Source organism: Apodemus sylvaticus, chromosome 14 (assembly GCF_947179515.1).
Source record: "Apodemus sylvaticus chromosome 14, mApoSyl1.1, whole genome shotgun sequence".
Lineage (NCBI taxonomy): Eukaryota > Metazoa > Chordata > Mammalia > Rodentia > Muridae > Apodemus > Apodemus sylvaticus.
The window spans coordinates 12,536,485-12,548,588 of NC_067485.1; the positions used below are offsets into that span (position 1 = coordinate 12,536,485).

General features: G+C 57.3%; 1 protein-coding gene across 2 annotated transcripts in view; it reads right to left on the reverse strand.

The window, feature by feature from the left end:
- The window catches only part of Unc5a (unc-5 netrin receptor A), a 56,467-nt gene that overhangs the window by 4,221 nt on the left and 40,142 nt on the right, over window positions 1-12,104 (reverse strand). Inside the window, exons 2-9 of one of the 2 annotated variants that reach the window (XM_052156468.1) lie at window positions 10,528-10,749; window positions 5,963-6,106; window positions 5,626-5,729; window positions 5,303-5,483; window positions 4,580-4,747; window positions 3,840-4,004; window positions 2,349-2,537; window positions 1,941-2,243 (exon numbers count right to left, since the gene is read on the reverse strand). In XM_052156468.1, the coding sequence (XP_052012428.1) occupies window positions 1,941-2,243; window positions 2,349-2,537; window positions 3,840-4,004; window positions 4,580-4,747; window positions 5,303-5,483; window positions 5,626-5,729; window positions 5,963-6,106; window positions 10,528-10,749 (1,476 nt within the window). The remainder of the gene's footprint in view (window positions 1-1,940; window positions 2,244-2,348; window positions 2,538-3,839; window positions 4,005-4,579; window positions 4,748-5,302; window positions 5,484-5,625; window positions 5,730-5,962; window positions 6,107-10,527; window positions 10,750-12,104) is intronic. The other variant, XM_052156467.1, reaches the window with a different exon arrangement.

The window sequence follows — 12,104 nt, forward strand, 5'->3', positions numbered from 1 at the left end:
ACGGTTCCAGGGGATTACACGCCCTCTGACACCAGAGCGTGCGCTAGGATGTTCACCTGTTTGTGTCTTACCATCAAGTAATGATGGCTGACTGTCACACAGACAGCTCGAACCCAGACGAGGGAACCTCGTGACCATGTGCTCGCAACACCTGATGTCCTGGCTAACCTGTGCTGACTGTAGTACCTGGTGCTACTCGTGTTGGGGACAGTCACACACCTCCTGGGATGAATGCCGCCGGAGGTGGGTATTCAAGATTGAACACTCATGCTGGGCACTCAGAAAGCTGAGAGGAGAAAAGGTGCTAGCTCTCTCAGTCCAGCAAGGAGAGAGGCAACTAAACAACAGAGGGGGCACGGGGTTGGGGTGGGGGAGAACAGGCAGCCGCCCAACTGCAGGGGCCGCCGAGTCACCCACCGTCTGTCTGCCTTTTTGTTACAGCTGACAGGCACCAACTCACCTCACTGAGCTATGAGGATTTCTCATACCCTGTCCTGAAGGGTGTATGAGGCACAGACAGCAACAAAAGATAAGCCAGGAGGAAAGGTAGAGAGACCCTTATGAGCCAGGGGCAGTGTTGTGAGTTCAGGTGCCAAGGGTCTGTGGTGGCTGTCACATACAGGAGGGGGAAGCACCCAGCAGCTAGCCACGGGTCGTATTAGCCTTGTCACTGGGAACCTTAGAAAGAACTGAGTGAGGTGGGGGCACGGTCAACTCTAGATTCATTCAGTAAATGTATAGGAGCTGGGGCTGAGGTAAGGGGTGGGCTAGCCTGGGTGTGGTGATGTACCAGGGCAAGATGAGGGGCAGAGGAGGCAGGAGCTATGGGGAAGGGGGAGCACGCGGCATCACGTGATGACAGCCGACTTGTGGCGAGGGAGTGGGAATAGAAAGACCGGGCCCGAGGTGACCCCAGGCCCGTTTCTAGCTTAAGCAAGGCCTCTGTGCCAACTGTGAGGCGGGGAAAGCCAGAGAGGAGGGAGCAGTGGGAAAGGGTGGGAGACGGTTCTGTTTTAGGCACAGAGACTCTGAGGCGCTGTGAGACATCCAGATGGAGCTGCCCAAGAGGCAGCTGAATGCAGAGTTCGAACGCCTGGGAGAACTGGGGGCTGGGACGGAGGAGTAGGTGAGATCACTCAGAGAGAAATGGCAGGAGTGGGGTCCCTGAGGAACACCTCTACCCAACAGCCAGGGAGGTGCAAGATCAGGAAGGAGGGCATGGGTCACCTGAGGAGAGGGGACAGTCTTGTCAAGAGGTTGTAGAGATTTCTCCAAAGATGGCCTTTGGAGGGTCTGTGAATTCTCTAACGAGAGGCCTCAGGGACCCTGTCTGAGGCACTTTTGTGGAGTGGTGGATGAGATCTAGAATGCTGTAGGGGGGATGCTGAGGGGGGATGCTGTGGGGGGATGCTGTGGGGGGATGCTGTGGGGGGATGCTAGGGGGACACTGTGGGGGAGATGCTGTGGGGCATGCTGTGAAGGGATGCTGAGGGGGTCACTGTGGGAGGGATGCTGGAAGGACACTGTGGGGATGCTGTGGGGGGATGCTGTGGAGAATGCTGTGTGGGAGACACTATGAGGGGACGCTGATCGGGGATGCTGGGGTGACACTATGGGGGGATGCTGTGGGGTTTTAAGGGGTGCTCTGCTGTCTTCTTTTGTGAGCCTCTGGGGTCAGATGTTTGCTCTACCCCTGAGCCTAGGGCCTAATGCAGAACCTATCAACATGTAAGGCTGACTATGTGACAGATGAACAGACAATCATTTCATGTACACAGGCAGCAAGGAGACTTTTCTCCGCAGCTGCACTGTAGCTCCAACCACATTCTTTTCTATCCTGGCCAGCCTGGGCTACCCCGCACGAGGCTGATGCACTCTGGGACAGAAGGATGAAGAGACCTGTCTTACCTCTTACGTGGGGGTGTGTTCTAGGGTCCTACCTGTGTTAGGGATCATCAGCCGGCCCCCGAGGAAGTTGAAGGTCCCGTAGGCCATGTTGCTGGTGCCGCGGGGCAGGGAACGAAAGTAGTTTTGGGTGGAGAGGCGGGAGACGAAGTCCTCAGCCTCAGAGGTGGGTGAGCTGTGGTGCAGCGTGTGGCGGCCACTGCCCAGTGGGCTGAGCAGGTGACCATTGGAGAGCTGGAACTTGGGGCTGGGTCCGTCCTGTCGGGGACACAGGCTGCCCTGGTAGGTGGTAGTGGTGGTGCTGAGGTCCGGCTGGATGGTGAGGAGGTGGGGATGGTCTACAGAATAAAGACAGAGTCGGGCGGTGGCTCGCGGGGACTGCCCTGGCAACAGCCCTTGTCTTGGGGGCTCCAGCAGGAGAGCAGGGGGAGGGGTCACCTCACCTGCCTTGCTGGGCTTGATGCTGACAGGCTGGAAGCCTGAGGTGAGGATGGACGAGTCGGCCACATCCGAGTCCAAGCCTTCCTTCTTGCGGCAGTAGATGAGAACGAGGACCAGCAGCAGCAAGATGAGGCACACGGCCACTGCGACGAGGCCGATGTAGAGAGCCACGTCCTCGGGGCCAGAAGCAGCTGCAAGAAGGAACACGGTCTTGAGGATGGCAGGGGTGTCGGGCTTCAGAGAGGCCCAGCGCTTATCCCCAGGAAGATTGGATCTCAGCACTCCCTGGGCAGGGGACACGAGGCAGGGAGTATGGTGTTGGTGTGTACGGTCTAGCTCTATACCTGCCACAACCTTGCTTAGGACTGAGCAAGTCGCACCCTCACAGGCATAAGATTCGGCCTGAGGTTACCAGGAGAGTGGAGGAGGGGAAGAGCGACTTCGCTAGGGTGAGTGGTCTATCCTTGGCTCCTGGGCTGGGGAATCAGGGTGGCTGGGGTGAGGTGAAAGGTATCCTGGGCTACCCTACGTATGGTGCTATAGTTTGCATATGCCCACCTAAGGACTCATATATGACAGGTGTGGTCCCCACTGTGGCAATGTGAGTGGCAGTGGGACCTTTTAAGAGGTGGGGCCCAGTGGGAAGACATTACACCATCATGTGTGCTGCCCTTAGACCATAGGGCTGTCCATCTCTCTGTGCCTACCTGTCTCTGTGGCTGTCTTTCTCTCTTCCTGGCATGTGATCTCTCTCTTGTCTACAGTACTGACATGGTGTTATCTGCCACTAAGCCATGTGGCTTGGGGTGGTTGGCATATTTGCCAGAGCCAGCATCATGCTATTTGGAATTTGAGCCTCTAAAAACTAATAAATTTATTTTGCCATTTCATTATAGAAATAAAAAATAGACAGATAGATACATGGGCGGTCGGTTTCTCAGGTGTCTCCAGGTCAGTTTGAGCCCTTGTGTGTACCGCCCGCCCCGGAACTGGGGTGGGTGGGGGCCAACTGCTTGGAGGAAGCACTATTGATTTTTCAGAGTTTTGTATAATGGAAGAAATGTCCATCAGAAAGGAATTGACACAGATAATTAGGTTTTTAATTGAAAGAATAGGGGAGGGTGTAGTCTAGAGGAAAAAAAATCCAACAGAGATCTTTAATTATTAGTTATGGCCTTGTAATTAACAGGGCTCACAAGCCCAGCACCCCCACAGGACTTGCACGTGCTCTTGGGGGACGGGATAATTTCAAAGCTGCAGGAGAGCAGATGGGTGTGCAGGAGTCGAGGCTCACATCTGTGCATGTCTCGGGAGGAAGGTGGTGTGACTGTAGCACAGGGAAGGGTGTGCCAGAGAAGAGAGGGACCCCTGGGGTCCCAAGCTTTGGAGACACAGTCTATGTGGCAGGGGAGTGGCTGCCCTGTCCACAGCCTCTAGGGCTGGGTAGGGTCACCTGTCAAACTGAAGTGAGCCCTGGGGTAGAGAAGACTCACTGTGCAGGCAGAGGTCACTGGTACAGTTGCGGGTGTCCAGGTCAGCACCCCGGCACTCCTCACCGCCATTGCGGGGCGCTGGGTCGGAGCACTCCCGGCTCCGCCAGTGGGTGCAGTCGAGCCCACAGGCTGACCACTTACTCCACGAACCCCAGCTCCCATCCACTGGACAAGAGAGACAGGCAGAAATCAAACAGCGCAGTCAGCTTAGGAAGTCGGCCTGGGTGGCCTGCCTGTGTGGCCCCACTACTCATCTGGACCAGGCAGGACAAGCTGGCCTGGGCTTGGGTACAATGCCAGGGTCAGGTCCTCCGATCTGTAGGACCTTGAGTGTCCAGCTAGCCTTGATGACACATGCTAATGACAGGGAGACGCGGTGATGCCAGGGACTGCTTGGCTCTCTCCACCCCAGGAGGCTGTCCCGGCCCTGAGGTGGTAAGGGCTCTCAGTCACACGATGGCCCTCTGGTCCAGGCACAGGTGGACTGTGCAGCCCCAGGCCGAGCCTAGATCCTGTCCTCAAATTGCATCTCAGACCCTAAGCTGAGCCCAGGCCTGGACACAGACTGAGCCCTAGAGTCTGACCACACTGTACCCTGATCCCCACCTCAGACTGAGCCTGGCCCTGCGTGGCAGGCGGGTGGGATGGAGCCATGGGGGGGCAGGCTGGTGGGTGCGATGGAGCCAGGCCACGGAGATGGCGTGGTGAGGAACGATGCAGGAGGCGGTGGCCGCTGGTACCTGGGCACAGAGTGGCGCAGGCTGTTTTCTGGACATTCTGCCCCTCACAGAAGGCGCCCCCGTTGAGAGGTGCCGGGTTGGTGCAGCTCCGGCTCCGTTTCTGCCAGCCACGCCCACAGCTGGCGCTGCAGACGGACCACTCCGTCCACGTCGACCACCCACCGTTCACTGGCCGGACAGAGAAGGACTGGGGTCAGGGAGCGGGGGCTTCCTCAGACATGCTGCTCCAAGGGATGGGGCAGGAGGGCAAAGGGCCTAGGAGCCGCGAGTGAACGTGGCTGAGGAACCCTCAGGGGGGCCGAGCTGGGCTGCTGGGCCCCAGCATCTGGCAGAGCCTTCAGATACTCTACTCTGGACAGCCAGGCTAAACTACAGTTCACAGGGCGCCTGTTCATGGGGCAGCTCCTGTCCGACCTCCCTCTGCCTGCTCTTGGGGGAGGGGCATCTCCTTCTGAGGCTCTACTTCCCATTCTTGGAGACGCCCAAGGATGACGCCCCCTGAGCCTCCTCTTGTCTCTTCATCTTTGCACCGTGCTCCCCACTCACATGTGACCAACATGTCTCATCCCTTTGCCCAGACATTCTTCTGCCCTCTTTCATAGTCAGGCCACTGTCTGGTTAGCCTGGCCCTTGCTCCATGCCTTTCCGTCCTACGAGCCACACCATCACGTCCCTGTTGGCACTTCAGTACCTCTTCCTGAGACTGGGGAGCCCAGGACCCACCGTAAACAATGACGGCTGCAGAGGCGCTGCGGCGACGGGCCACGATATTCTTGGCCACGCAGGTGTAGTTGGCAGTGTCGGCCAGGCGGGCCTGCCGCACTACGAGGCTGTGCTCCCGTGTGATGTAGACGTTGGGGTCGAGAGAGGGGTCCACGAGGTCCTCATTTCGGAGCCACTCCACCTAGGGGGCAAGACAGAACACTGCATGGCCGGCCCATGCTGGTCAGACCAGGGTACAGAGCGACCCCTGGAGAGGAGGCAACCAGCACTCTGAGCTTTAGGTGGGATCAGAGGTCTGGGAACCCCACCCCACCCCCACTCACCTCAGCTGGGGGGATTCCTTCTGGGGGGCGACAAGGTAGCACAATGCCTTGCTCCAGTGACACTTCCTTGGCCAGCGGCTCCTGCTCAAAATTCTTGCGCAAATCTGAAGGAAGAAAAACAGTGTCCCTAAGTGTCCAGATTAGCCCCGCTGAAACCATGACACGTGACAGAAGGAGGTGCCAAGTGCATTGGAGAGCGTGGGAGGACTAATGTTCCCAGGCATTTCCCTTACCCATCAAGGTAAGGCTGTGACCTCCAGGAAGCCTGCTGGCCCCCTCTCTAGGAGATGCCCTCTAGCGCCCGCGCCCGCACGCCACAGGCTGGTCCAGTACTCACAGGCGATCCGGATGTAGGCCTTCTGACTTTTGGTGGTCCCCGAGGAGCTCCACGCCACACACTGGCACCAGTATTCCTCCAGCCCAAACACTTTCTCTACCTGCTGCCTCGACACATTGATCCGGACCTCCATGGTTGGCAATCCTGCTGGGGTCAGGGGCTACACTGAGTCTCCCTATCCCAGACAGCTGATGCCCCACACCACCTGCAGCAGCTGGTGGACACGCTGAGCCTCCCTCAGCCTGGAGGGAACGCCAGGGATGCTGCTGACATATCTCCAAGACGTAAGCAGTGTGGCTTCTAGAAAGTTCCATTCATTCTACATTGTCACCTGAGGCCTGTCTCAAGGAAGTCACTGGGAGGAAGGTCTCTCTAAAGTGGTTACTCTCAAAGCGGAGCTTTGGGTAGCAGGCTGAGAGAGCAAGTGGGTAGCAGACAGGCTGAGCTCTTTGTAGGTAGAAGAGGAGGGTAGGGAAGTCTGCTCGCCTCCCTGGAGGGCCAGCAGGGAGATCTGACAGGTGATAATGTAACAGCTATTAGCATTACAGCTGCTAGGCAGGATGGGAATAGACTCTTGGGACTCAGGGTTTCCCACGTGCCAGGGTGGTATCTCACCCATGCCGTTCCCTTCTCCAGAACAGTCCCTACCCGTGCTCCATGGGGGTGCTCCACTGGATAAGGAAGCAGCTGCAGAAGAGCACATATGGGTTCCCCTGGGTGGCTTAAGTGTGCTCACCCCCTCCCTTGTGGGGTAACAGTACAGAGGTAAGGTCAGCAGGCAGGGTTTGGGGGGAAGGGCTCTGGTGGTCGGAGGGTCTGGGTGTGCCAGGAGAAACCCCTCTCCCTTCCCACTCAGATCTCCACTTTCTGCAGCACCCAGAACCAGACACCAGGGTTCATGGGGGGAAGGGGTCCTGGTCTCCCTGACAACCCAGGAACGGGGGGTTGGGGGATGCCCTTCTGTCCCGAGCCCCCTGCCACCCCTGGTCTGCAGCTAAAACTACTGTCCCAGGAGTGAGAAAAGACTGTTTGTTTCCAATTTCTCCTCCTTCTGACCCCAATTTCCCTTGGGTCACTGGCTTATCAGAAAGAGAGAGAGAGGCCAGCCGCCAATGTGTTTCCATTGTTAACAGAGAAATTCAATTAGGGTTGCATTGCAGGAGCAGTGAGCCCAGCTGAGCCTGCTGGGCTGGGAGACTGCTTTCCTTCTTCATTTCTCTAACATGTCTCCCTGACCCCTTTCCCAGACCCTCCTGTGGAGTCTCTCCAGCCACAGCACTGGCTGGCCCCTGGCTAGTTCTCACAGGTTGTGTTTGCCTAAGGGTGCCTCTGGCAGTGATGGCCACTAGGCCATTCACCTCTGCTCTGGATCCTCGCCTGTTCTTCCTACTCTCTGGGATGTGGGGTTGGGTGGGGCTAAGAGCCAAGGTGCCCTTCCCAGGGCCTGGGTGCAGGAGCAAAGCGCTGGGTATCAGCTATCTGTCCAGGACGCAGGAACAGGATAGAGCCCCTGACAGAGTCAGGGGTGGAGCAGGGTCTCCTCTCCCTTCTTCCTCTCCCAGGGTCAGGGACAGACAACTTCCAGAACATTCTGACCTGGGGAACTAAGTGTCCTCTGGGTGCACGGGCCTATTTATGGCCCTCAAGCGGCAGTAACCCACAATTCCAGAGCAACTCAGCTTGGGAGCAACTTTGCTAAACTGCAGTACTTTCTTCCTTTCTTTAGTCATTCTTCAATCTCCCTTCCACAGGGGCCAAGTTTATCCATGAGGACCTAACTTCCTAGCCGAGAGATCCCCAAGCTCTGAGGGCAGAGGTGGGGTCTAGACCACGCCCTGCCCTCCAACTGCTCATTACTGAGCCTGCTTGGAAACGGATCCTGAGTGGGGCTCCTGTATCAGCTCCTGACGAGTAAATACGAGCAGTTGCCAGCCTTGGAGAGAAAGGAGGGGTGCCAGGGCGGCTGCGCTAGGGGCAGGAGATGTGTGTGGATGAAGACCTATACAAATGGGAGCACAGTGGCGACGTGCCGAGTGTGTCTGGGAATCGGAGGATCGGCTGGGTGCTCTGAACTTGCAATGGAGCTCCTCTGATTCTAATAAGCATGTAGTGTAACACCATAAACTATAGCCGGTCCCAGAGGCCAGCACTTGCCTGCATTTATAGATGCCAGGCTTCCCTTGGCCTTCTGGATGGGAAGTGAAGGCAAATGACTGGCATTTGTCTCTTGTGAGAGTCCCCCTGGCAACCCTAGCCCTTGCCACGTGAATAAACGGGGCTCGGATCTGCACCGAACTCTAACCCCTGCCACGCCTGTCTGACCAGACTGGTACTGAGTCTGTGCACCTGCAAGATGCTCTTGCCATGGCTTCTGTGTGGAAGAGGAAAGCCTTCCTCCTGGCCTCACAGCACCCTGGTCCCCAGCTGAGAGAAAAACTCAGTGGATTCTGATGCGCTGGCCACTGGAAGGCCCAGACTGGAAGTTCAAGATGAAAGAGGTTCCTGGTGGCTGTGTGGGATGCGTCCCCCTGATTCTGCCCCTGATTCTCCGTCTCTGCTTATTTGGAGGGAGCACCTCGGGAGCCAGGAGTGTGGGGTGGGGCCTGTCAGGATGTCTGTTTTACCAAGGTGCAAGGCTGCGTTGTCAGAAAGGGCCTGGCACTTAGGGCCCATGACAGCAGAATGTTTGAGATCAGGAGGCTTGGACGAGTCCTCAAAGTCACAGGAAGGCAAGGAAAGGGCACAGCTCAGGCGGTGTGGGCTCTGGGGCTGTGCTCACGGTCATTAGGCCATCGACGATCTCTAGTCTTGGGAGGTCCTGATACCGTCGAGGACTCTCTTGAGCTCTGCTCCCTAGCTCCAGCCTGCCCGTGGGAGTCAGCTGGATCAGCAGGTTGCGAGCAGCTGTGGGGGCCGACTCCTTGGCACCTAGCCGGTGCCTGGCACAGAGGATGTGAGGTGAACGAATGCTCAGGGTTTGCAGGAAGCAGCGGATATGGGTACGGCTGAACAGTGTGGAGTGCAAGGCTCAGCCAGGAGCCGCTAACCTAGGAAACAGGTCAGGGGGCTGTCGCTGGGGCTTCTGCTGGTGGGCTGAGGCACACGGTGGGGAGGAATCCAGCCCCTGTGAACTCTGGGGGCAGGGCATGGGTGTCCTCTCTGTGGGCCAGAAGACCTGGTTGGAGACCTTTGGGGGTCCTGGACAGGGCAGGGTCAAGGCCTCGGTCGTCTCTGTAAAACAGCCTGCTTGTGAGAACTAAGGCGCCATCTGAATCTGAGGCTCTTCAGCTTGAATTCACACTAGCCAGTGCTTCTGACTGTTCTCCCAGGCCACAGCCTCGCCATCTGCACTGTGGGACCCACCCGCAGCTCACGCCTGAGACAGTTTTCCTGACATCTGCTTGCACCCAAGGCTCATCTTCCCAGCTAACCCTGAGCCTTCCTCAAGGGGCTGCTCTGCCTTCCACCCCATGCCTCTGGACAGGGGGAACACCCCTCTGCGTGCTTCTAAACCCGGACGCTACCCCTCCCCCTGGAGAGCCTTCCTGGGTAGCCACCACCCCATTCCTGCTTCCCTAGGTCACGGGCCACACTTTGGGTCACCTATGCGGATCCTTTCTTGCCTCCCTTTAGCATCTGTGGTTCCAGTACTGCCCGTGTGCCCGGCCGGATGGCACTGCGGCTCATGCCTCATGCCGGTGGCCTACATGTCCCAGTGGGCGGTCTCCTAGGGTGTGTGCTGTGTTTCAGGCTAGCTGAGGTCTTGGTGGAAATAGGACTAAACCAGAGGCTCTCTGTTGGACGCTGCCTCTCTGCTCCTGCTTTGGGAAGCACCGGAAGTCTGTTCGGGGTGCTCTACCAATGCCTCTTGGCCACCTGTTACCTAAGACCAGGGCTGGCAATGGGGAGATTTGGTGAGGGTATAGGAGGGTACTTCTTGGTTTAGCCCGTGCCCTTAGAATCCCTCTGCCGAATCTTCCTGGGTCTGCTTCTCTTGTCAGCCTTCACACTGGCCCCAATGTCACCCATAGCTCTGGTGGTGTCACCCTGTGGTCTGAAGTCCCACAGGTCAGTGGTATCCCTCAAGCACCTTCATTTCTGAGTCATGACCAGAACATCTGTGAGCCCTGAGGAAGCCTCAACTCTGCCCCCCTCTTACTAGGGAAGTCACCCTGTTGCCTGCCACTCTTGGGGGACTGAGTTCCCAGCGGAGGGAATGTGATGTAATGCAAGCATGCTTGAACAGGAAGCAGAAAGCAGGCGGAGGAGTTCTTCTGTGGGACCCACTCCCTTCACCCTGCTTCTCTGTAGATGCCCCCCTTCCCCCTCCCATATTGCCACCTTTTGCTGAGAGACCCGGGGGCACTTCGGTGGATGAGTTGGGGTAGGAGTCTTCCCTCCTACTTAGAGAAGGCCTTTGTATATCTATAGGGTGCCAGGCGATGGGGGGGTCTACTTCCCCTGGTGGTCCCGAAGGCAATTGGCCAGCAGCTGCTTGCCAGCGCTCAGAGACCCTCAGGGCCTCCCTCTACTGCCTCCACCCAGAGACCCCCGCCCAGGCTCACCGCTGCTGCCGTCAGTGCTGCGTTCGATGACGTGATCGACCTGGCGGACCCATTCCCCATTGCACTTGAAGAAGATCTGGGTGGCGGGCACAGCCTTACACACCAGGAGCACGGGCTTGTTCTTGACAATGTACACATCCTCAGGCTCTACCAGGAAGTGGGGCAGCAGGTCCGGGTTGGCTCCAGGCACTGGATTGGCCACTGTGGCACTCTGCTGGGCACCTGCAAGAGGAGGAAGGGGCACATATAAGCCTGGTCTTCCCTGAGCCTGGTGGCGCAGCTTTCGATTGAGCCAATGGAGTTGAAAGTGTGGCTCAGCTGCTGCTCTGCCGGACAGACAAGCCGCTGGACATCCTTTCTGAGCCCGTGCCACCTGCAAGTTAGCATAGGAAAGGACCCATGACCTTCCGAAGGTGGAGAGGCACAGTGAGGCCAAGGCAGGTGGCACTCTCCGGAGGCCTTGGGCGCATGATATCCATGGAAACACAATATCCTTCCAGGGGAAGTTTTGGGATTTGGCCTAGCAGGCGCTTGTCCCAATAGACCAGTGGTTCTCAACCTCCCTAACCCTGCTACCCCTTAATCCAGTTCGTTATGTTGTGGTGACCCACCCCTCCCCCATCCTAAAATGGTTCTGGTTGCTCCTTTAGCTGTGATTCTGCTGCTGTTAGGAATTGTAAATATCTTTGTTTGCTAATAAGACCATCTGCGACCCCTGTGAAAGGGGTGGTGGCCCACAGGTCGAGAACTGCTGGTCTGGGTGAGGGTGAAGAGCCTTGACATTTAAGGTATTAAAATACAGTGTGAATGGAGAAAGACAGGGGAGGGTATCCAGGATGTAGTTTTGAGGGGCAACAAGTTTTGAGGGGTGCTGGGCGGAGCTACACTATGACTAGGCTAGGGAGGTGGTGGAGGAAGGCCTGGGAGACACTGCTGATGGGTGACCGCAGGGTGGATGCCAAGAGAGTCCTTATGGAGTTCCGGACCTGCGCCACTTCCCCCCTAGTCAAGGAGACCTGAAAATGGGTTTTCTTCTCCTTTGAATCCAAACCTACAATCATCCCATACGTCATCTGTCTCCAGTCACACAGGCCCTCGGTGACATTCAAACCCCTCTGTCTGCAGGACACCCAAAGGCATGGGGAATGATGCTCACCAAACAGGCCCCAGCGGGTCTGGCCAGTCCGCAAGGCTGCAAGCGATTTCCCAGCAACACACAAATAGGGGCCTCTAGGTATAAATGTAGGGGAACTCCCTGGAAGTACAGCTACTCTCTGGCACTGGTGACTCTGGGGAGTTCAGTGAAGTCTTTGGCTTTCCATCTGCAAGATGGGGGCCACTCTGGTGACTCAGGATCCTGGAGATTCCTGCTGAGACTGTGTCTGTTTGCCTCCTCAGGAAGGCAGAGGCCACCCACCAGGCTCCCTTGCCCCTCCTTCCTCTCCCCTACATCCCAGCCCCATCTGCTGCCACCCTGTCCTTTCCTCTGGTGACTGTTTCTGTAGCCACCTCCGGGCATGTTCCTGCAATGCTAATGAAGGCCAAGTGCACAGGTAGTCAGGGGAAATGGAGTTGTC